This window comes from Rhinichthys klamathensis, unplaced genomic scaffold (genome assembly GCF_029890125.1).
Source record: "Rhinichthys klamathensis goyatoka isolate OS25496 unplaced genomic scaffold, OSU_Roscu_1.1 h1tg000024l_1, whole genome shotgun sequence".
Classification (NCBI taxonomy): Eukaryota; Metazoa; Chordata; class Actinopteri; order Cypriniformes; family Leuciscidae; genus Rhinichthys; species Rhinichthys klamathensis.
Window position 1 is genome coordinate 401,947 of NW_026606575.1, and position 22,290 is coordinate 424,236.

General features: G+C 41.3%; 1 protein-coding gene across 3 annotated transcripts in view; it reads left to right on the forward strand.

Annotated features, from left to right (window-relative positions):
- LOC130077698 (sodium- and chloride-dependent GABA transporter 2-like) overlaps positions 1 to 22,290 on the forward strand; it is a 78,812-nt gene that overhangs the window by 48,648 nt on the left and 7,874 nt on the right. The window contains exons 4-10 of one of the 3 annotated variants that reach the window (XM_056243032.1): positions 6,747 to 6,834; positions 6,965 to 7,097; positions 7,337 to 7,471; positions 7,607 to 7,710; positions 7,798 to 7,922; positions 8,039 to 8,151; positions 17,247 to 17,384. The exons of 1 other annotated variant lie outside the window; for it this stretch is intronic. In XM_056243032.1, the coding sequence (XP_056099007.1) occupies positions 6,747 to 6,834; positions 6,965 to 7,097; positions 7,337 to 7,471; positions 7,607 to 7,710; positions 7,798 to 7,922; positions 8,039 to 8,151; positions 17,247 to 17,384 (836 nt within the window). The remainder of the gene's footprint in view (positions 1 to 6,746; positions 6,835 to 6,964; positions 7,098 to 7,336; positions 7,472 to 7,606; positions 7,711 to 7,797; positions 7,923 to 8,038; positions 8,152 to 17,246; positions 17,385 to 22,290) is intronic. One more of the 3 variants, XM_056243023.1, reaches the window with a different exon arrangement.

The window sequence follows — 22,290 nt, forward strand, 5'->3', positions numbered from 1 at the left end:
GGACGCGATGGCTGAGCGCCAAATCCAAACACCCTCCTCGTTAAAAGCTGACGTGTGGAAATATTTTGGCTTCTGAAGTTGAAGGGGGAAAGGAGCTGGACAAGAGCCACACTAGTTGTAGAGTAAAACTAAAATATTTCGGAAACAAGACACATGAAGCCAAATGACACGTTTCCAGCCAGAGGAGGAAAAACACTCGGCTGTAACGTTACCGGTCGTTGTTATATTATTAATTTACTACAAATATGCTGCTGCTAGTTCAGACACACATGTATTTTCCTGTTGGTTCTTTGCAATGTTAATAAAATATATTGTACGTTAATTCTTTATGGGTCATTACTTTGTACTTTTAAAGCAAAGTATTTATAGTCACACACACACAAAAAAAAGATTCTGATAATCGATTTAGCATCGAATCGCAGCCCTCTGAATCGTAATCGAATCGAATCGTGAGGTGCCTAGAGATTCCCACCCCTAGTATGCGGAAGACGGGGGACAGAGTGAGATTGAGGCACAGTCACTACTTCAGCAGATCAGAACAAAAAAGTTCATATTCCTCCTTGTACTTTTCAAACAATTGTTCAGTAAATCAGACTTCACGTCTAAAAGCCTCCAGTCCATCGACACATCAGTGACAGACACGGTTGATTTGATCGAGAACCTCAAACAAGAACTGACAGACATCCGCTCCGGTGACTCTGCGTTCTCAAATATGTTAGCAACAACAAATAAGATGATGGAGGATCATGATGTCGAGAACTGGGATGTCATCAGTTTGCCCCGCTCAAGAAAGCTCCCAGGCTGATTTGAGGGAAGTATTGTCACATGCACGTTGGGGAAATCGACAAGGGTGAGGGGTGATAGTGACCTGCGCAACATTTCCAACACGCTAATAGACTGCCAGCTTAATGAACTGAACACTCGATTCCACAGTGACATTTATGGCCTCATGGCATCTGCTGCAATCCTGATGTCCCCTAGCCTTGATACAAATGACACCAGCTTGGCCACTATAACGAAGTCTCTCAATGATACAGGGAAGCTCTTCCATATAACCATATCAGAGTCAGAGCTCGACGTGTTTGTGCAACTCCTAGAGAGGAAGAAAAAAAGAGGAGAACATCTCAAAAGTCTTGTAGAAGTGATGGACATATGCAGTGGGGACGTTTTCCTGAATATCCATGCTTTCTTAAAAGCTCTGATAACACTGCCAATGACATCTTGTACAGTTGAACGCGTCTTTTCCAGTGTCAACCGGATTAAAACACCAAATAGGAGCACCATGCTTACTTCTCGCCTTATGTCCCTCTGTCTGTTGACCTTTGAGAGAGAGCTTACAGTAACTCTCGACTTCGATGAAATCATTGACATTTTCAAGAGCAAACCCCGCCGACTACTCCTGTAATTTCGGAAAGATAGGTAGTGTAACGCAAAGTTGAGATGTGGCTCAGAGGGGGGTAAAAAATAAATAAAATAGGTGTCGGACGGAAAGATGCACGAAAGACGAGAGCGTAGCCTATTTTCCCCGTGTTTAGTCAAATTACTCAAATGTCACACTCGTCCACAAATATAAAATGAAATAAAAGAAAGAGTAGGCCTACAACGGTCGGTGGAGCGGTTATCTCCTCACCTTTCAAATCTATTACTGACAGTCTACACATGCGCAGTTCTCATTTTACCTCAGATTAACATAAAAGCAAAAGTGACCGTTACAGTAGCATGCCCTTTCCTACTGCTCTGATAAATAATTTGATTTGCAATGAATGAATATTCTTCTCATACTCTCTCTTCTTCCCTTTCCTTCACGTTTGGCAATCTTTTAAGCCTGTCTGTTAGCGCAAAAATATGAGTGTCTTTTACTCAGTTGTTATTTTTTAGCCTGATTATTTTTTGGCTTCTGAAATGTTTTTTGTTGTTGTTTTTCTGCAATGCAGATAACTTTGTTGATATTGTATAGGTTACATTTTAATACATCTTCTCTGTATAATAAGTAAGTCTGTTGTTAATGAAATCGAAAATAAATAAATGGACAGATGACGTTGTTAATGAACAAGTTCTGTTCCCGAGTATTGATTGAAACTGTCGGGCAGTGTTGTTGATGCTGAAAACTTAAAACAATTAAGAAGAATTGTGAAATATTCGGCCTCATGTTATAGGAGCAGAACTAAACTATGTTTTGGGGAAATATTACATTCCTGACCTCTTTTACAGTCTAAATATAGGCTATTATAGTTTAGATAATTTTTTTATACTATCCCATGAGTCCTAATAAATGCAATTTCAACTATTTCTAAAGTGCTTATTTTATAAAGAGCACCGCTTTTTCTTTTATCGGGAAACGCAGCCCAGGTATGATGCGTAATGGAGATTCCAAAGCGCTCTTCTTTGGTCAGAACCAAGGAGAGCGATCGCGGATAGGTCCGTCCTGACTAGGGTTGGGTACCGAAACTCGGTGCCAATAGGGAACCGGTTCCGACGTAAACGGTAGTAACTAGACCGAATAAGAACGACAATTTCGGTGCCTGATTTCGGTGCCTGACTTAATTATGCACACACGCACACATACACGCAGTCTCTTCTGTCTCGCATGCGCCCTCTTGCAATGCTCGCAAGGTTTGGCTGCATTTCACGTGTAAAAAAATTACGCGTCAGAACGCCCTCTGGGTGTGCCAATAGTCTGAATCCCATATAGAATCAAGCCAATACATTGGCTAATGGCGCGGGCGCCGCCTCGACGCACTTACGTCGTCATATTATGTTGGCGCGCGCGCGCCATCTGCTCCTCAGATTTCTCTGCCGAAAAAGGAAGCTGGTCGGCAGCGCGAGGAGCTTGGCAGCGTCTCGTTCCCTATTGAGAGAACATAGGTTACACCAGTAACCAGAGATGTTCTCTTTCATAGGTTCACTCAACGCTGCGTAGCTAAGAAGCAGTGGATTTGTAGGCTGCTGTATCACGTGCCGTTTGAAACTGACGCGCTACAGCGATCTGTCACATTTCAAAGAGCCAAAACATTATTTATTGTGTATTTAATGTGAATCTCGTAAAAATATTGACAGAATCTGACAGCTGTGGATTTGTTCCATATCAAAAGTAACCTTCTCTGTCTTGTCTGTCGGTGTCCTCTTTGTCCGCGATTTTTCTCTGCGTGAGAAAATCGATATGTGGCGTGCGTGAGCGTGTGAAAAGGGTCAAATGCGTGAGACTCACGGTCAATGCGTGAGAGGTAGCTCTGCCTGCTAGTAATCTCTATTAATCTCCAGTATTATTACATACATTGTTTGATACAATATTGTTTTATTTGATATTATGTATATGTGTAAAATGTAATGTACATTTTTATTTTATATTGGTTTAATTATTACCATATGTTACTTGTATTTATTTTGTTTAATGATTTAAGTTAATGTTGTGTCCAGTTTGGCCCTGTAAATAAAAGGGTATTATTTTTTGATAAAGTGTGTGCAGTTTCGTTTTCTTAACCGTTTAAGCACCGGAACAGTTTAAAAAATACCGAGTAGGTACTGGTATCGGATAAAACCCAACCGATACCCAACCTAGTCCTGACTCAATATGCACCGAAACTTTTTAACAATGCAACAAAATATTTAAAGAGCATCAAGCTATTAAAATCTGTATTATGTATAGCCTACGTACAGATAATATAGCAGTATATTAGTCAGTAACTTTTATTAGGTTAAACAGTGATTGGATAACGTTTTTAATTTAACGTTTTTAATTTAAGGCCCACCCACAATTGACCGTTCGCAGGCCCCTCCCCCAAAACGGCTATTGTCCAATCACACATCATAGCAACCGTTACTATGTGAGCAGGTCCGTCAAACATTGACTCCAAGCAAGATGGTGAAGCGGTGCGCCCACGGCGTTTGTAAATCGGACACTAGGTACCCCGATAGATTGTCTGGAGGAGTTGTGTTCTTTTCGTTTCAAAAGCCGAAAACACAACGTGCGCTGTCCCTACAATGGATAAAAACAGTGTGGACGGCCCCACTCCCAGTTAAATGTGCCGAACATGGTTAACTCGCGTGCAGCGTGCGTGAGACTGAGACAATGAGATTAGTCAAAGACACATGGAGAAAGCAGATCAAGAGGATCCACAAAGGAAGTACGTTTTCTTAAGTGTTGTTGTTAACATGATATTTTCTGGGGGGAAATGAGCAGCAGTCACTAGCGCAGGCAGCACCTGTAGACTACAGTTTAGACTAACGTTAGAGGAGTGCACGTTCGCAACGGGGAACGCATGATGCTTAATTGACAACATCCGTTTATATCAATATCGTAACGAATAGAAATAATGTATGGTTATCTGCATCTTTCCGTCTATTATGTATAGTTACTTTTTAAACACGAAAATCGCATTTAGCATGACACGCAAGCGGTTTCCGTGGCAATGAACCTGCTTGTTAAAGCGAATGAATAATCCTGTATCTGAGGCAAAATTACTAAATATGCAGCGCGAGTTATATATTTCTAACTCCAAACAATTAGCCACTGAAACAGCTTATAGAATCTTCTTCAAGGCTGTGCTGGTTGCATTTGAGGTAACGTTACATGTCATGGGGTTTCTCAGATTTCGCTTGAGACCGGTTTGAGAGCATTATTAGCCTCGATAGTAGTCGTGTCTCCTTCATTGCGTATTTTTATATTTTGAATATATCCCTCCACTGTATACTGTAACCTTTTGCCTCGATCTGGAGGATATCGCGGAGGTATTGCTCCAAAAAAGGTCACTGACGCACCTCTTCCCGTCATGGCAATCTGTGGCGCTGGTCGTGTTTGACCATTTGTTTGACGGGCGTAGCAACAATAACTAGGGGGCGTGGCTTTTGCGAACGGTCAATTGGTCTGGCCCATCCAAACCTGAAATCCTGGCGCCGTGCCTGCACTGAGGTGAAGCTCTTACTCTAGCATGCCCCCCGAAAAAGGATGAGACTTTTACTGGTGGTTTTATGGTGTTTAATCCTTTATAATCCTTAGTCCATTCACCATATTACCAACGTAAGAGCTGAAATGTATACAAAACATGGAACTGATCAGCTAACATTGTTCACATTCACATGCTGTCTTACATTTGTGCAAAAATGAACATATTAACAGACAAAATGCTCATATCTCAACTAATTACATACCTTTTGCCTCTTCAGAGGGGCTGCAAGTATAAATTTGACGTTTAAACACGGCTCCGCGTCGAAGTTATTGCCGTATTTGAGATGACAAGCTATGCTATACACTGCGCTAGCCAGGGCGCGCGCGCTTCCAAAAAGAAAACAAAAGCGCGCAGCTTAAGACCGGAAGTCAACCATCTCAGTACAAAAATTTCAAAATAAAAGACAATAACCTCTGTAACAAAATATACTTATGGTTATTTACACCTATACTGCATTATAAGAACAGTTATAGTTATATTATTTTTTATAATTCCTTATAAGTCATGCATTTGCTTTTTCTGATCTATAAGTATGAATTCTTCAGTCGTATGGTTCCATAAATGTATTTATAAAGATGCAACCTGCATTGCTATAATGTTATTATATTATATTTACAACTTTTTAGTAATTCAGATTTATTTCTGTAAATGAATATATTGTTATTAATAGTAAGTAACTAATGTAACTAATGAACAATAATTCCTGTAATAATGGGGGGGAAACAGAACTCATTCATACAAAAAAAAATGTAATGTTACATACTAGCAAAACACTGCAAGAATATTTTTTAAGTATAATTTCAAACTGCTATAAGCAATACCATGCATATGGCTAAGGAGATATATATTTTAACAAATCAAAATTACCATTCATGACCTCTAATGCAAACATTAGCGATTAAAGACAAAATTGATAACTAATTGGTACAGCAACTGGAACTATTTTATATTAGGCTGTGAGACAGAGGGTTGATTGGTACCATTTTGAGGGATTAAACCGCATGGTGATTTTTGTGTAGGTATATGACCCTGTATTTGAAAAATGTGTGATAGCATTATCATAGCTCCGTTTTTGGTTACGGAGGATGATTTTCAAACATGTCAAGAAAAAGGATGAATGAATTTATCTTTAAATAAATTTTAAATTTTATAAAAAATTTATTAAATTTTATAACAAATTTATAAAATTTTATAATAAAAAAATCATAATTTTTTTAAATAAATTTTTTAAATTATAAAAAAAAAAAAAAATCTCTTGTAGTCACTGAACACCTTACCTTGAGGTAGGATGATATAAGTGTTGATTTCTAATGAAAGCTACCATGGATCGGATGCTATCACACATTTTCCAACACTAGAGATGTGTACCTTCATTAAAAAATCAAAAAGAAATTTAATCCCTCAAAATGGTACCGGTAGCCCAAATTTGGGGTCCCGTCTCATGGCCTATATTTGATCATTTATAAATCAGTGTATAATGGATTATGAGCATGCACATTGAAAAGGCAAATGCATGACTTAAGAAATTATAAAAAATAATATAAATGTAACCATAACTGTTCTTATAATGCAGTATAGGTTTTAATGAGTCTTTGTAAATACAATATATTTATAGAATAGTAATACTTACTTATAAATAAGTATAAATGGGACATAATAAAAAGTATAAAGGTATAAATAAGTATAAATTCATTATAAGAATGGTCTTCATATAAAGTGTTACCAAAAAATAAAATCTGCTAATAATCATAGCTGAATATTCTATACAACTAAAAATATATATATATTTCTCTGTGTTAGATGACTGTGTAAATCTTGCTACAAGAAATCTGACCCTCAACCGGACATCTCTAATTAATTCAACACCTGCAGCTACTGAGTTCTGGGAGTAAATAAACACACATTGATAAAGTGTTTTCAAGGAACATTAACAATACGCTAAATAAAACTAAATAAAACTCTTAATTTGTATTAAAATAAAAATGCTTACGGTTTCTCTTTCTTGTAACATTGTACAGGCGCAGAGTGTTGACTCTCTCTGGGGGTATTGAGGAGATTGGTAAGATCAACTGGGAGATTCTTCTGTGTCTCTTTGCAATGTGGATCATATGTTATTTCTGTATCTGGAAAGGAGTCAAATCTACAGGCAAGGTATGCAAGACTATTATATGAGAGAATATTGTCTAGAGAATAACCTATTTATATTTAAACGTTGGGCATAGATTGTTGTTCTATATTGTTTTCTATATTATAAAATATGGCAACTTAAAAAAAATGTTTCTTCAGTTTAAAATGTAGATTTTTTTGTGTTTCGAGGATGAGTTCATGTTTTATTCTATTTATTCTGCTCTCAGTTTCAATATTATTATATTATTGCATTGTGCCTGTAGGTGGTGTATTTCACAGCCACATTTCCTTATGTGATGCTACTGGTGTTGCTGATTCGTGGGTTGACTCTTCCTGGAGCTCTGCAGGGGGTTGTGTTTTACCTGTACCCTGAACTGGCCCGTCTCGCTGACCCACAGGTAACCCCACATGTGCCTTCTACTTCCCTGATGCCTTATAACCAAATAAATGCAAAGGAAAAGTGACAACACATATTAAAGCTTTAAAACACCAGACTATTAATATACAGCTTGGGGTGCTGTGTGTTTGTTTAGGTTTGGATGGAGGCAGGAACTCAGATCTTTTTCTCCTATAGTGTGTGCTTTGGCCCTCTCATTGTACTAGGCAGCTATAATAAATACAACAACAACTGCTACAGGTTAGTATTGAAATAAATGAAAATGAGTGCACAAATGAATAGCTGGCTTTGATTTATTTATGTGTTTGTATAATCTATGTCTATCAGAGACTGTTGGTGGCTTTGCCTTCTGAACAGCGGCACCAGTTTGGTGGCTGGCTTTGCTGTGTTCTCAGTCTTAGGCTTCATGGCCCAGGAGCAGGGTGTCCCCATTGAAGAGGTGGCAGAATCAGGTACTAAAACATTTCATTAAAACGCAGAGGGTATTATAAGGCGAGTGAAGACAAAAGGAAAGTAATGATTAAGAATACAAAATGCTTAAAATAAGATCTCACTCTGTCTCTGTCAGGTCCAGGACTAGCGTTCATAGCTTATCCACAGGCTGTAGCCATGATGCCTCTCCCTCAGGTGTGGGCTGTTTGTTTCTTCATCATGATTATTTTGCTGGGGCTAGATACACAGGTGAGCTAAAATAACACAATCACTTTTATTAATACTCTATATTCATTTACATTGTATATTAAATTTTATTTTTTAATAAAACTATATACTTTTCTTGATAGTCTAATTTTTATAGGTTCTATATTTGCTTTAAGAATTACAATTACATTAAAGTAAAATCAGTATTTCATATACAATCAAATGTTCTATATGTCAACCAAAATATGGATCTTAAATATACAGTATTTAGGCACGTTAGCCTTAAAATGTAATTGACATCACAATGCAGTGCAACCTCATAAACCCTAAAACAACTGTAAAAAAAAAAAAACACTTTAAGGCTTAAATAATACAATACATTTGAAAAGAATAATTCATTTAAGAGTTATTATAGAATTACAAGCTTTAAATTTCTGCTTTTAAACCTATAAAAATGGTACCACACCTTAACCAAAACAAAAGACAATTCTAAACGTCTTGGTTACTAACATAACCTCGGTCCCCTGAGATAACAAGAACAATTAATGCATCTTGCTAGATGCTATGGGGAAAACTTCTCTTTCTACGATTATTGAAGTATTTTATTCAATAACGCAGTGCTACTGCACAGCCATTACAGTCCAGTGATCTTTGCAGGCTTATTGGCTGAGCAGTGGGAACTGCATGAACCTATGGCAATTTGGCGCATCTGTGCGGGCCAATAGGGGCGCATCCCGCCGAACCGAGCGCAGAGCCCCCCAAGGGGGAGGGGCATCTGCCTATATAAGCTGCTCGTCTCGCCATAGGATTCAGGTTAATTCGACTGAAGCGATAAACGGCAAGTTGTGTAGCGCCATAGCACGGCCGTTTATTTATTTATTTATTTATTTATTTTATTTTTTATTTTTTTCATTAGTAACCGAGACGGTCCCTTTCGAAACATTCACTCGTATTGGGACTTGCTAGACGGGGAATCAGTTCAATCATGCCGTGATATGTTTAAGCAGAACGAAATTCCAAGGCCCTGGCCTAATTATGCCCGACCAGAAAGGGTCTCGGAATGTGGTCAGAGCCTCCAGAGAGGTAATAGTGGGTTAAGCTCAGTCAGAGGTCAACTCCAACTAGACAGAGGATTCGTGCCTGCTGTGCAGGAACTTCCAAGTTGTAAAATCTGGCGAAGTTGGACGGCGAGGACCAGCCGGCCGCCACACAAATATCGCCAATAGATGGCCTCTGGTGGCGTGTGCTCTGAAGCATTGAAGGCCCATCGAAGTGTAAGCCAATGCGACAGCTTCCACTATCCAGCGGGACAATCTCTGCTTTGTGACCGGAAGCCTCTTATGGCCCGGACAGGGCAGAGTAAGTGTAATTGTCACTCGTCTTCAGAACCCGGAAGAGCGGACCGCGAACTAGCTTTTGGCACGTAGCGGGGCCTTGGCTTGAGTACGACCTTGGAGTCGTTAGGCCCAAACTCAACGCAGGAAGCACTGATGGAGAGTGCTTGCAAATTGCCCACTGGCTTGACCGATGCCGGCGCTAACAGGATTGGGTCTTAAGCGAAAGTGGCCATAGCTCGGCCAACTGAAGCTGCTCGAAGAAAGGACCGTTTATAGGTCCCAAGAGGGTATGGTAAGAGGACAAGGCGGTTTGAGCCTCCTTGCCTCTTTCAAGAAGCGAACAACCAGTTTGCTTCTACCCAGTGATTGGACGGTCACAGGAGCGGGGTATGCTGCTATAATTAATCATAATAATTTATTACATTTATATAGCGCTTTTCCAGCTATGGCCGCCACATAGACTTGAGCGTGGAGGGGGTGCAACCTGCGTCCATTAGTTCTTGTAGGAAGGAGAGCACCAGCTGTACTTCACATGAGATAGGGTCTTGGTTCAGGACTGTACGCCAGTCTGAGAAAACAGACCACTTAAGGGTGCAGAGGCATCTTGTGGATGGGACTCTATCCTCAGAGATACTATTCAGGCCTCTTCAGGGTTCCAGACTGCGACCAAATTGGTCGCATATGCGACCATTTTTTGAGAATGTGCGAGTTAAAATGTTATGTGGTCGCATTTGTGCGAGTGGACGCTTGAGCAACAGAACGCCGTTGTATCAGCTGCTGCAGTCCGTAACTTATGTTCAAAATGAACGAGTAGGCTACATCATGAATCCATTTTCCAAACCGTGTTTTTGACTTATTCTGAATCACTACGGTACGCCTATAATAAGTGTTTATATTCGTACTATTTTATCCCGGGGTCGTCTCGGCTGCGGAGTAGCCCAGTGCCTGCGTGACTCGCCATAGACATTAACGGAGAGAAGTTCCGTCTACAATGTTCTTCCGCAAGACACGTGCAGTTTATTTATTGACGAACGTAGACGTCACGCGCATTGCACAACGATGGTGAAACGCGCCAATTACGAATTCACGAATTAAGGCATATAAAAATGATAAAAATGGTCTCACGAAACACAGAGCCCCTTCCTCCTACGTCTTTTCAGCGGTTATATTTTCCTCTGTCGAGCGATTACTCTCATGATCGCTCGACAGAGGAAAAGGAAATTATTATAAAATGCAGAAGGTAAGGAGTGTGAGATTTCTGCTTTTTGTTACAACTATAAACTTTGATAACGAAAAATCTGTATCAGTTTATTATAATACTCTAATCTTTTAAAATGTAATGCATACATTTGAATGTTTAATAATTTTTAAAAGATAGAAAGATAGATAGATAGATAGATAGATAGATAGATAGATAGATAGATAGATAGATAGATAGATAGATAGATAGATAGAATATGATTCAAATGTAAATAGATAGATTGTATATAATTCAAATGTAAAATGCTTAAAATTACAGATTAAAATTACTGTCCAAAATCCATGAAAATCCTGAAATTTGGCAATGATAATTAATATATTACAGGTATTTCTGCTGCAACCCAGAAAGCCTTTGCTAGCCTTGGTCCATTAAAACCACTATTCATCAGCATGCATTGATTAATCCCATGGCATGTAGCAAAAAAAAGAAAGAAAAAAAAAGGTGCGACCAAATCATATGCTGGTGCGACCAACTGAGAAAGTTGGTAGCACCAGTGCAACCAGTGGAAAAGTTAGTCTGGAGCCCTGCTCTTGCTTGGAGGTCCGCAAGTTCCCAGTGAGAAACCATACATTGAGTCGGGATGGGGATGACAGATTGTCAGTTTGCCTGGGAGAGGATGTCTATCCTCAGGGGAACTGGCCATGGGGATGCTGCTAGCAGCTGAATCAACTTGGGGAACCAAGGTTGGGTCCGCCAGAAAGGGGCCACCAGAAGGACGGCACGTCTGTCCTCCCTGATCCGTTTGATGATCTGAGGGAGTAGCGCGACTGGGGGTAAGGCGCAAAGGGGGAGGCTGGGCCATGGGCTGGCACATCCCTGCTCTTTGTAAAGAAAATTGGGCAGTGAGATTTGCTTTCGGAGGCTAAGTCGACCTCTGCTCTGCCGAAGATACTCCAAATCGTTTGAACCGTCTGGGAATGGAGGGCCCATTCCCCTGGGACCATGTTTGCCCTGGGACAGCATGTCTGCTCCCTGGTTCAGCCTGCCCGGCACGTGCACGTTGTACCCATAAGAGGAGGCTTCTGGCTAGCTTATACATAGCTTATAGCTTATACCTGATCGCCAGGCATGAGTGGGGACCTGGAGTTTCAGCCAGTACTGCAAGGAGCACATGTTCAGCAAGCCCAGCGGAAGTACTGACAATGCGGAGGCCATTAGGCCTAGCATCCTTTTGAAAATTTCTCAAGGGGAAAAGGCCCCTACTCTGAACAATATTCTGAGCCGCTGGATAGTCTGAGCACGCTCGGGTGTTAGCCACGCCCGCATTTGGGCTGAGTCGGGAACCGCCCTCAGGAAAGAGATTCTCTAGCTGGGAGACCGTGAGCTCTTGGCTAGGTTAATTCTGAGTCCTAGGCATTCCAAATGACTGAGGAGCCACAGATCTGTGATCAATTCTGAAATTAATTCTACTTCTGACTGGGCCAGGATGAGCCAGTCGTCGAGGTAATTCAGGATGCGCATCCCCTTCTGTCTCAGGGGGAAAGTGCTGCATCCATGCACTTCGTAAAAGTGCGTGGTGCCAGGGACAGTTCGAATGGTAGGACCAAATACTGGTAGGCCACCCCATCAAACGCGAATGTCAAAAACGGTCTGTGATCGGGGTTTTTTTTGGATATGAAAGTATGCATCTTACAGATCCACTGAGAAAAGCCAATCCCCTGGGCATACTTGCAAGAGGATTTGTTTCAATGGCCGTCTCATGAGGTCACGATTCAGATGTCTGAGATCCAAGATGGGCATGAGGCCGCCATCCTTCTTGGGAACGAGGAAGTAGCGGCTCTAGAAGTCTGACTTGTGGGAGGAGGAACAGTCTCTACAGCTCCTTTTGCCAGCAATCTCATTACTTCGGTGCGGAGGACGTGTACTACATTGCTCCTTACTCTATTGTCGAATATGCCCTTGAAGCAGGGTGGCCTGCGTGCAAATTGAAGTGAGTAATCTCATGTCACTTTGTTTAGAACCCATTCTGACACGCTAGGGATGGCTTTCCAGGCCTTGGCCCGGGTAACTAGAATCATTTCGGGAGACAGCTCGCTACGCTGGGGCGAGGGAGCTGACGCCCCTGGAATTGGGAAGAGGAAAAGTGCTATTTTGTTGAGTATTTTTGTTTTTTATTTTGTTCGCTATAACAGCGGACAATTGCATGGGTGCGTGAACTTGAACTTAAACATAGTCTGCAATTGCAACATTTACCCCAACAACCGGAACTGAATAGGGTGTTAGGAGGAACACTCAAGACTTTTTGGAGGGTGGTCCGGCCGCAGCGAGACTTAACCCTCCCCTCTTCCTTCCTGGAGGATCAGGACTGCTTTTGAGGTGCAGGGTCAAGCGTTATCTTTGGCCGGGGTCCCTGGCGCTTAAGAGGGAAGCGTTTAGACAGGTGAGGGAGCTGTCGATGCTCAGGAGCTGGCTGTGGCTGAGCGGTCGCAGGCGCTGGCTTGGCTGGCTGCTGAGTCTGCACCGTTTTCTGGCGATTTGTTGCTGCAGAGCTGGAGTGCTTGGGCAGGAAGTGCCTCATTGTCTGCGAAGACTTCTTTGCCACTGTGAAGTGCTCAGCAAAGCTGTCTACCACGGGGCCAAAGAGGCCGGTGGTGGAGACAGGTGAGTCGAAGAAGGCAGCTTTGTTTGCGTTCTTGATCTCTGTCAAATTGAGTGGCACTCCAGCACCACTAGGATGGCTTTGGCTCTTACGGTGGCTTGGGCGGTTGCCTTCGTTCTGTGCAGGGGCGCTGCAGAGGGGGCGCTACAGAGGTCATGGAATGCGGCTGGGTCTGGTCAAGACTCATCCTTAGATCAGAGGAGTTTGGCCTGAAACAACTGAAGGACCGCCATGGTGTGAAAGGTGGAGAGGGGCTCCCTGAGAGCAGCACCGAGTCAGCTTGCCTGAGCGCGCCGATCTGTCAGGCTGCCAGCCACTGAAGAGCAAGGATTCAGCTCGTTCTACTGCTAGGCTGTTTCGACGAGAGAAGGCTCCCTGCAGGAGAGTCAACGTGATGTGTGAAGATCGTCCCTGAAGGAGAAAAAGTCTGAATCCTATAGCGAGGCAAGCTGTTTATATAGGCAAATGCCCCGCCCCCTTTGTCGAGCTCTGCACTCGGTTCGGCAAGATGTGCTCCGATTAGCTTGCACAGATTCGCCGCATCACCATAGGTTTATGTAGTTCCCAGTGCTCAGCCAATAAGCGTGCTTACAGTGCAGATCACTGCACTGTTATGGCTTTGCAGTAACATTGTGTTTTTGAATAAAAGTCTTCAATAATCTGAGAAAAAGGAGTTTTCCCCATATAGACCGCTGTACGTGAGCTGTATCGTTCAGTTTCGTTCCGACAAACGGGGCACTACAATTTCTTTTGCTCAATATGTTCAACGTTAATAAAAGGTATCCAAGCAAAAAATTCTCCACGCATTATCCTGCAGTTAATGAGAAAAGTGTAATTTATTGGCGCACTATATTGACTGCGTATTGAGACATATAAAACTATTGAGCTAGATTTTCAACCAATCAGCATCGAAAATGTAAGTAGGTCACAGCCAAAATCAAGCTAATATCATTACGCACATGTAAACATGGAGGAGGACGTAAGCAGCGCATCTTCATCTGATAGCGGCGATCAAGCTCGATTAACACCCGTAAAGTGTATTTTTCATGTCGGAAAAGATGGTGGGAAATGTCCGCAGCCCTTTACTGAAGTTCGATGGGAACAAATCAAGCAATGTGTGAAGGAATGGCTCAAAACGTCGGACACTACGGAGCTAGCTACGTTATTGATCCCATGCTGCAGGTAAGTTACTTTCATAACATATCAATATTTTTTCAGTATTTTTGGATGATGCTAATTTACAAACTTCCCGATCAGAATCCCGATAAAAACATCGACACAATGAGAGACGTTGTCCTCCGTTGCGTGATCTGTTATCTGGGTGAAAAAGAGGATGACCTCATCCAACAGTACAATGTAAGTGACTAGAATTATTCTATATATTTATGGTGTTTTGAGAAATGTATTTGTACATTGTTTTTATTTATAAAAATAGAAATGCAACTTAAACAATAAGCTTTTTTCTAATTATATTATATAAAGCTAATGTGAAAATATTTAACACAAAATAGATTTTTGTATCTGTTTGTATATAGTTCAGTGAGCTTTGATTTGTATCTGGTATGTTAACTTAAAATAAAAAATATTGATCACAAAAAAAAATTGATTTTTGTCAGCCACTAAAAAGGTAACACTTTATTTTGATGGTCCACTTTAGACATTCTACTGACTAAGTAACTGCAACTACATGTTAACTTAATCTATTAACCCTAACCTAGCAGTCTACTGATACTCTGAGTTAGTTCAGTTGACATGTATTTACTATACAGTTAGTAGAATGTCTATAGTGGACCATCGAAATTTAATTTCCCCCCTACAATAGTGTCACCAAATGTAATTTTACATTTATTTTATTTTTTCTTCCTGAATACACCCTCTGTCATTGGTGAAACTGTACTTATGTTATTGTGACAGTCTGTCTTTGTGGTCCACTGAAACATAATATTTTTATGTTTCAGTTATTACAAAGAAAATAAACTATAATGGTATACTTGTAGTTGTCTTAGCATTTTAAGCTGTTATAAGACATTTTTACAACCGTACACAAATCAAGTTTATAATTATGGACAGACTTATGAAGATAAAAATAATGTTTGTTTTACAGTGTGACAATGGAGATATCCTGCAGCACATAATGAAAATTGCCATCTGCAAGAGGGATTCTCAGGAGTATTTCAGCATTCATCTTGGAGGGGATGCAAGTCATGGCTGGCTTGGAAAATCTGACAAGAGCCTGTGCTGTTCTTCTTGGACTCACGTATGCACTAAACCTCACCTACCCGAAAGAACTGAGGCACACTTTTGAGGCCTTTCAGAAGCTCTTCTTGGAACTGGATGTTTGCAAGTTTTCCCCGAAATTACTAACACTTAAAAACAAACTCATGACTTAGATTGAGACAATGCATTATGACCAAGTTCTGGTGGAAAAAAAACGCCATTGATTGATGAACGTTTAATATTGTTCTACATACAAGCTTTCAGCAAGTACAAATTATTTTATATGTTTTGCTACAAGTTATTCACAAGTTTTAGTCAAGAATGTGACTTTTCCAACAGAAATTAGTATGCACATGTTTTTGTGTAACAAAATGATCTTTCTCAATGACATGGAAAATGTTAGCCTTTTTTTGCTTTTATTTTTCATATCTTAAAACTGCTGTCTTACATTGTATATAGATTTGTTTTATTTGTGCAAAAAATACAGAATAAAAGCATGTTTGATAACAAAAGGTGCATTATGTATTCATTATTATCTTAAACTGAAAAGGCAGTAAATGTTATAATTAAGTAAATTTCATTAATACAAACGAGTAAATTCTGCTTGATTTATTTGTGAGACAACTTAAATTAAAAAAGCAAATTCCACTAATAATATTAAATTCATCATGTGCCATAGACTAAATAATTTAGGACATTTTACTTAATTTATTCGGGTAGATTTCACACACAAAGAAAAACCTTAAAATCTACTCAAATATAATACGTGTAATATTGTTACCATAATTTTTTTAAGTAGATACCATATAATATTTTTTACAGTGTACATGCAGTGCAGTTACTGCTCGTGTATGCGAATTGACAATTCACCATTAAATGTGTTATTTTGAAAAGTGTTTTTTTATATATTATATTTTGGCTGAATTCTATTTGTTATTCAGATTTTACCTCAAATATTACCTTTGAATTGGAACAACATAATGAGAAGTAATTGGGATGTTAATGCTACAGTAGAAGTTTTCTTGATAATCTTATGTTTACTGTGCCTAGATAGCAACTTCAGGTATATCACACATTTCAAACTGGTTTATTTTGTACCTCAAGTGGTAATTTGGCATTTTTTGGGTTTATATGATTAACAGGTTTGAAAGTGCAAAATTCCCTATGGTTTCCCTTTTTTTCAAAATGGGCACCTTTAGCATCATTTTTCTCAAAAACTGCAAGGTTGTGTGCAGAGAACCTTTTCCTAAGGAATCTCTATATATTTCTGATGTTAAATATAAAAAAAGTAGGTAGTGCCCCACTTGGTGGAACGAAACCCTATTTCTAGGCCTCTTTTAGGCTACCGACAGTGGCCTAATAGTGTCTAGCAAGACGCAATACGAGTGAACGTTTCGAAAGGGAATTAATTTTGTGCTAATCAGCATTATACCACAAATGATGCAGACTATAACTTGTTTTGAACCGAGAATTTTCATTAAACTGTATTAAAAAAAATATATATATATTTTATATCTGTAGTATTTTTTAAAAATGCTTATTTAGGTAAATCTATTTTTTTGTTGCTAAATCTGTAGTATTTTTTTTTAAATGCTTATTTAGGTAAATCAATTTTTTTGTTGCTAAATCTGATGAAACTGGGCAGTTTATACTTAGTACACCAATAAGCTTGTCAAAAGAAATGTTTCATAGTTTTAATGCATTTGTGTTGCATCCCTCAAAGTTTGTTGCAGTGGAGTGTATAATTACATCAGTAATGGACTTGTTCCCCATGGTGTTGCGCAGAGCTGGTCGACGAGAAATTTTCCTCCTGCTCTTCTGTCTCACTTGCTTCTTTGGAGAACTCATCTTAGTTACAGAGGTCAGAGGGAGCGTGTGTGTGAGTGTGTGTTCTCGTCCTTTGGCGTCATACATGTGACGCTTTGGACATTTCGTCGAAATCTTACGCACATGGCATCCTTTAGCATCAATATGAGACGCAGAACCCAAGGCGTCATACAGGTGACGCTCGTCTAAATCCGACGCACATGGCATCGTTTAGCGTAAATATGAGACGCAGATCCCAAGGCGTCATAACCGTACCCTACCCCAGACCTAAACCTACCCATAACAGTGCGTGTTATATTGACGCTAAAGGATGCCATGTGCGTAAGATTTCGACGAAATGTCATATGGCGTCACTGTGCTGCTCCTTTAAGAAAGCAGGTAGAAGAATTACTACTCCGCGCTGTTTGTCTCTTTAGACTTGCCGTAGTTCTCAATGCATTCAACAACCCTGAAACACAGCTGAGCACTTTTCATCATCTTTTACACGTTTTCTCTTCATAGCTCTGAAGAACGTATGTCTGTAAGTGATGGTTAAAGTGTATTTTTATGACAACCTTAAGTGAAGATCGTTTGAATTACATATTTGTGTGAAAAGTGTTGAAAATGGTAAAGATGCTAATCGCGTTAGCGTGTCTATGGCGTTTTCCATGTTAAGTTAGCATTCATGCTAATCGCTATATATGTGGTTAATGGGTAAATTTATGTTACTGTATTTTGTGTTTTTCAAAGTGGTATTAATCCTGTGTTAATAAGAATTTAACCTATTCAAGTTTATTAATAAGTACATTTTGTATTTCTGTATTGCAGTTTCACAGTGCTTCTGTTAAAGCATCCTAAACGTCCTACTGCTTCCTGGGTGTTTATTGAAGAACCTGTTAGCTGTCTGCCAAGCTAGAAGTCCTACCCAAATTTTAGTAAGGGCAGAATAGTGAAAAGACACAATTCGACGGGTTACATCTGGAACGTGTTGCCACGTGGAAATGCACAGCAATCTTCATTAAAGCTGCCTTCACTATGGAAGATCTCGAGATACGATCCCAATGCTCTAACACTTCACGTAGCAGCCGGTCTTCTTCAGCAAGTGTTATAGCAGCCAGAGCACGTGCAAAGGCAGAGGCTGCTCGCACTCAAGCATCATTCGCACAAAAAGAAGCAGACATGCTAAAAGCACAAGCATATATCGAGGAAGAACAACAGAAAGCTGCAGCTGTGGCTGCTAGGAAGAAAGCAGAGCTTGAAGCAAACCTACACACTCTGCGACTAGAGGGTGCTGCTGCAGCTGCCAATGCTGAAGCTGAAGTTTTAGAGGCAGCTGCTGAGAACGAAGTAGGGGATCCTGATCGCATTAGCTTAAAGAGTGAATGCGTTGAGCAGGGTTTTGCAACGAATACAAAATTTGACCACCCTCACCATGACTCGCAACCCCAAGAACCGGTGCCAACACCAACACGCCAGCTAGCAATGGAAGCTGGTGAGCCAGATAAAAGAAGCATGGAGAAGGGTACCACGCAGTCAAGTGAAATCAGCGTCCACGAGTTTCAGGAATTACCCGCTCAATACACATTCACTCAAGAACAAGCTCCTTCGAGTTGCCACCATCAAAGTCCATATAAGTACGCTCTGTACGACTTTGAGCGTCCATATCATTCATATCCACTACGAGGAAGTTCTAGCCACAGAGATCACTCACACATGGCTACACTATCAGACAACCATGGCCAACCTTCTCAGCCTTATTCAACTTTTGCTTCCAGAGAGCCCGAGTCTGGTTCAGCAGCTATGTCAGACTTAGCCAAGTATTTGGTACGGCGCGAAATGGTGAGCTCAGGACTCCTAAAGTACGATGACCAACCAGAGAACTATAGGGCCTGGAAGGCATCCTTCTACAGCTCTATAGAGAGCCTACACCTAGCACCAAGAGAGGAGTTAGATCTCCTTTGCAAATGGCTGGGACCAAAATCTTCCGAGCAGGCAAGGAGGATAAGAGCGGTTCATATCCATGATGCAGCAGCGGGTGTGAATATGGTGTGGCAAAGGCTGGAGGACTGTTTTGGATCGCCGGAAGCTATAGAAAATGCTCTTTTTAGGAAAATAGAGGATTTTCCAAAAATCAGCAACAGAGACAATCAAAAGCTGAGAGAATTTGGAGACATTCTTTTGGAGCTAGAGGCTGCCAGAGCAGATGGCTTCTTAACTGGGCTCAGTTACTTGGATACATCTCGTGGCATCACTCCAATTGTTCAGAAACTGCCATACTCCCTGCATGACAAGTGGGTCTCTCTAGCATCACGTTACAAAGAAGCCTACAGAGTTTCATACCCACCATTCTCTATATTTCCAAAGTTTGTCTGTGACCAAGCCAAGATTCTGAACGACCCGAGTTTTGCAGTACTTACTGGTCCAAGCATGAACAAAACTGAAAGACCCTTTAAACAAAACTTAAAAACACCTGTTTCTGTCAGGAGGACGGACGTCTCAGTAGACACTGAGAACCATCAAGACAACACGGGAGAAAATGCACCAATCGACCTTGACAAGCAGTGTCCCCTAGACCTCAAACCACATCCCCTGAGGAAATGCCGTGGTTTCCGAAGCAAACCTTTGGATGAGAGAAAAACCTACCTTAGGGACAAGAACATCTGTTACAGGTGTTGTGCTTCATCCAGTCACCTAGCCAAGAACTGCGACAAAAACATTCAATGCAGAGAGTGCAATAGTGATAGTCACCCAACAGCACTTCATCCGGGACCAGCTCCGTGGACTTCTGGAGCCTCTGTAATGGCGAAAGATCAAGGCGGGGAGCAAAGGGAAGGAGCCTCTTTAGCTATCACATCCAAATGCACAGACATATGTGGGACTGCTTCGAGGTCAAGGTCATGTGCAAAAATCTGTCTTGTCAGTGTTTACCCAGTAGGCCATAGAGAAATAGCCGTGAGAACCTACGCTGTTGTCGACGAACAGAGTAACAGATCTTTGGCAAGAAGTGAGTTTTTTGAGCTCTTTGACATCAAGGAAGGTTCAGCCTCATACACATTGAAGACATGCTCAGGAGTCATTGATAACATAGGGCGACGAGCTAACAACTTCGTCATGGAGTCTTTAGATGGTAAGAATCAGATCCCACTCCCATCTCTGATCGAATGTGATATGTTGCCGGATGATAGGTCAGAAATTCCTACGCCAGAGATCGCCAAACACTATTCTCATCTCAAAGGCGTTGTGGGCAAGATCCCTCCACTTGATCCCACAGCAGCCATCCTTATCCTACTCGGACGTGATGTACCAAGAGTGCATAAAGTCCGAAAGCAGTGCAACGGACCTCATAACGCACCCTATGCCCAACGCCTCGATCTGGGCTGGGTTATCATAGGAGAAGTGTGCTTGGGGTCAGCTCACAAACCAGACTCCATCAGTGTCTACAAGACTAACATACTGAGTAATGGCCGTCCATCTCTTTTTGATCCTTGTCCAAATAAGCTTCACATCAAAGAGAAGGTGGATGTTCAAGTACTTCAACCTGGAGTTGCACATCTCGCAGATGTTGACAGCCTGTTTAGGGAAACGGATTGTCTTGGTAAAGGAGTCTTCCAACAAACGGCCCAGGATGACAAGCCTGCGATGTCTGTGGAAGATAAGATCTTTCTGGAAATCATGGACAAAAAGATGTTTATGGATGACTCAAACAGTTGGGTGGCTCCATTGCCCTTCAGAGAACCAAGGCGCAAACTTCCCAACAATAGAGTACAAGCAGAAAACCGTCTCAAGACACTACATCGTAGGATGGAAAGAAGTCAGGAAATGAGAGAACACATGCTTGCATTTATGCAGAGAATCTTTGAGTCAGGACATGCAGAACCAGCTCCCCTGCTTCCCAGAGACCAAGAGCGCTGGTATTTGCCAATTTTTGGGGTTTACCATCCACGCAAGCCAGGTCAGATTCGAGCTGTATTCGACGCCAGTGCTAAGCATGATGGTATTTCCCTGAATGACCTCCTTTTGAGCGGCCCTGATTTAAACAACTCGCTACTTGGGGTACTTACTCGCTTCCGTAAAGAACCGGTTGCTGTAGTAGCAGACATAGAGCAGATGTTCTACTGCTTCAGGGTCTGCGAGGAGCATCGTGATTTCCTGCGGTTCCTCTGGTTTCAGAACAACGACCCTGCCAGAGAGGTTGCAGAGAACCGCATGACTGTCCATGTATTTGGAAATAGCCCCTCTCCAGCCGTTGCCATATATGGTTTAAGAAGAGCTGCTCTACAAGAGGAAGACGAATATGGCCTGGAGGCAAAACAGTTTGTCTTGAGAGATTTTTACGTGGATGACGGTTTGGCCTCATTTCCTACCAGTGACCTCGCCGTTCATGTACTAAAACAGACTAAAGAAATGTTAGCAGTTTCAAACATTCGACTACACAAAATAGCATCCAATCACAAGGCTGTGATGGAGGCATTCCCACCCGAAGAACGGGCTAAAGAGCTAAAGGGTTTAGCACTGGGGGTAGACCCTCTACCTGTGCAGAGAAGCTTAGGGCTCAACTGGAACCTTCAGAGCGACAGTTTCACTTTCTTTGTCTCCAGAGAAGAGAAACCATTCACGCGCAGGGGTGTTCTCTCAACAGTCAACAGTCTGTTCGACCCACTTGGTTTTGTGGCTCCAATAACAATACAAGGGAAGTCACTCGTCAGAGAACTTTCGTCAGAGTGTTGTGAATGGGATGCCCCATTGCCTGCCGAAAAAAAGACAAGGTGGAAGACCTGGAAAGATTCGCTCATTGCACTCGAGCAGCTTCAGATTCCACGGTCATACTTACCTGTTTCTTTGGTCTCTACACAAGTCAGGGAACTGTGTGTCTTTTCTGACGCCTCTACCACAGCTATCTCTGCAGTAGCTTACATCAGAACAGTTGACAATCAGGGAAATATTCAGGTTGGATTCTGCAT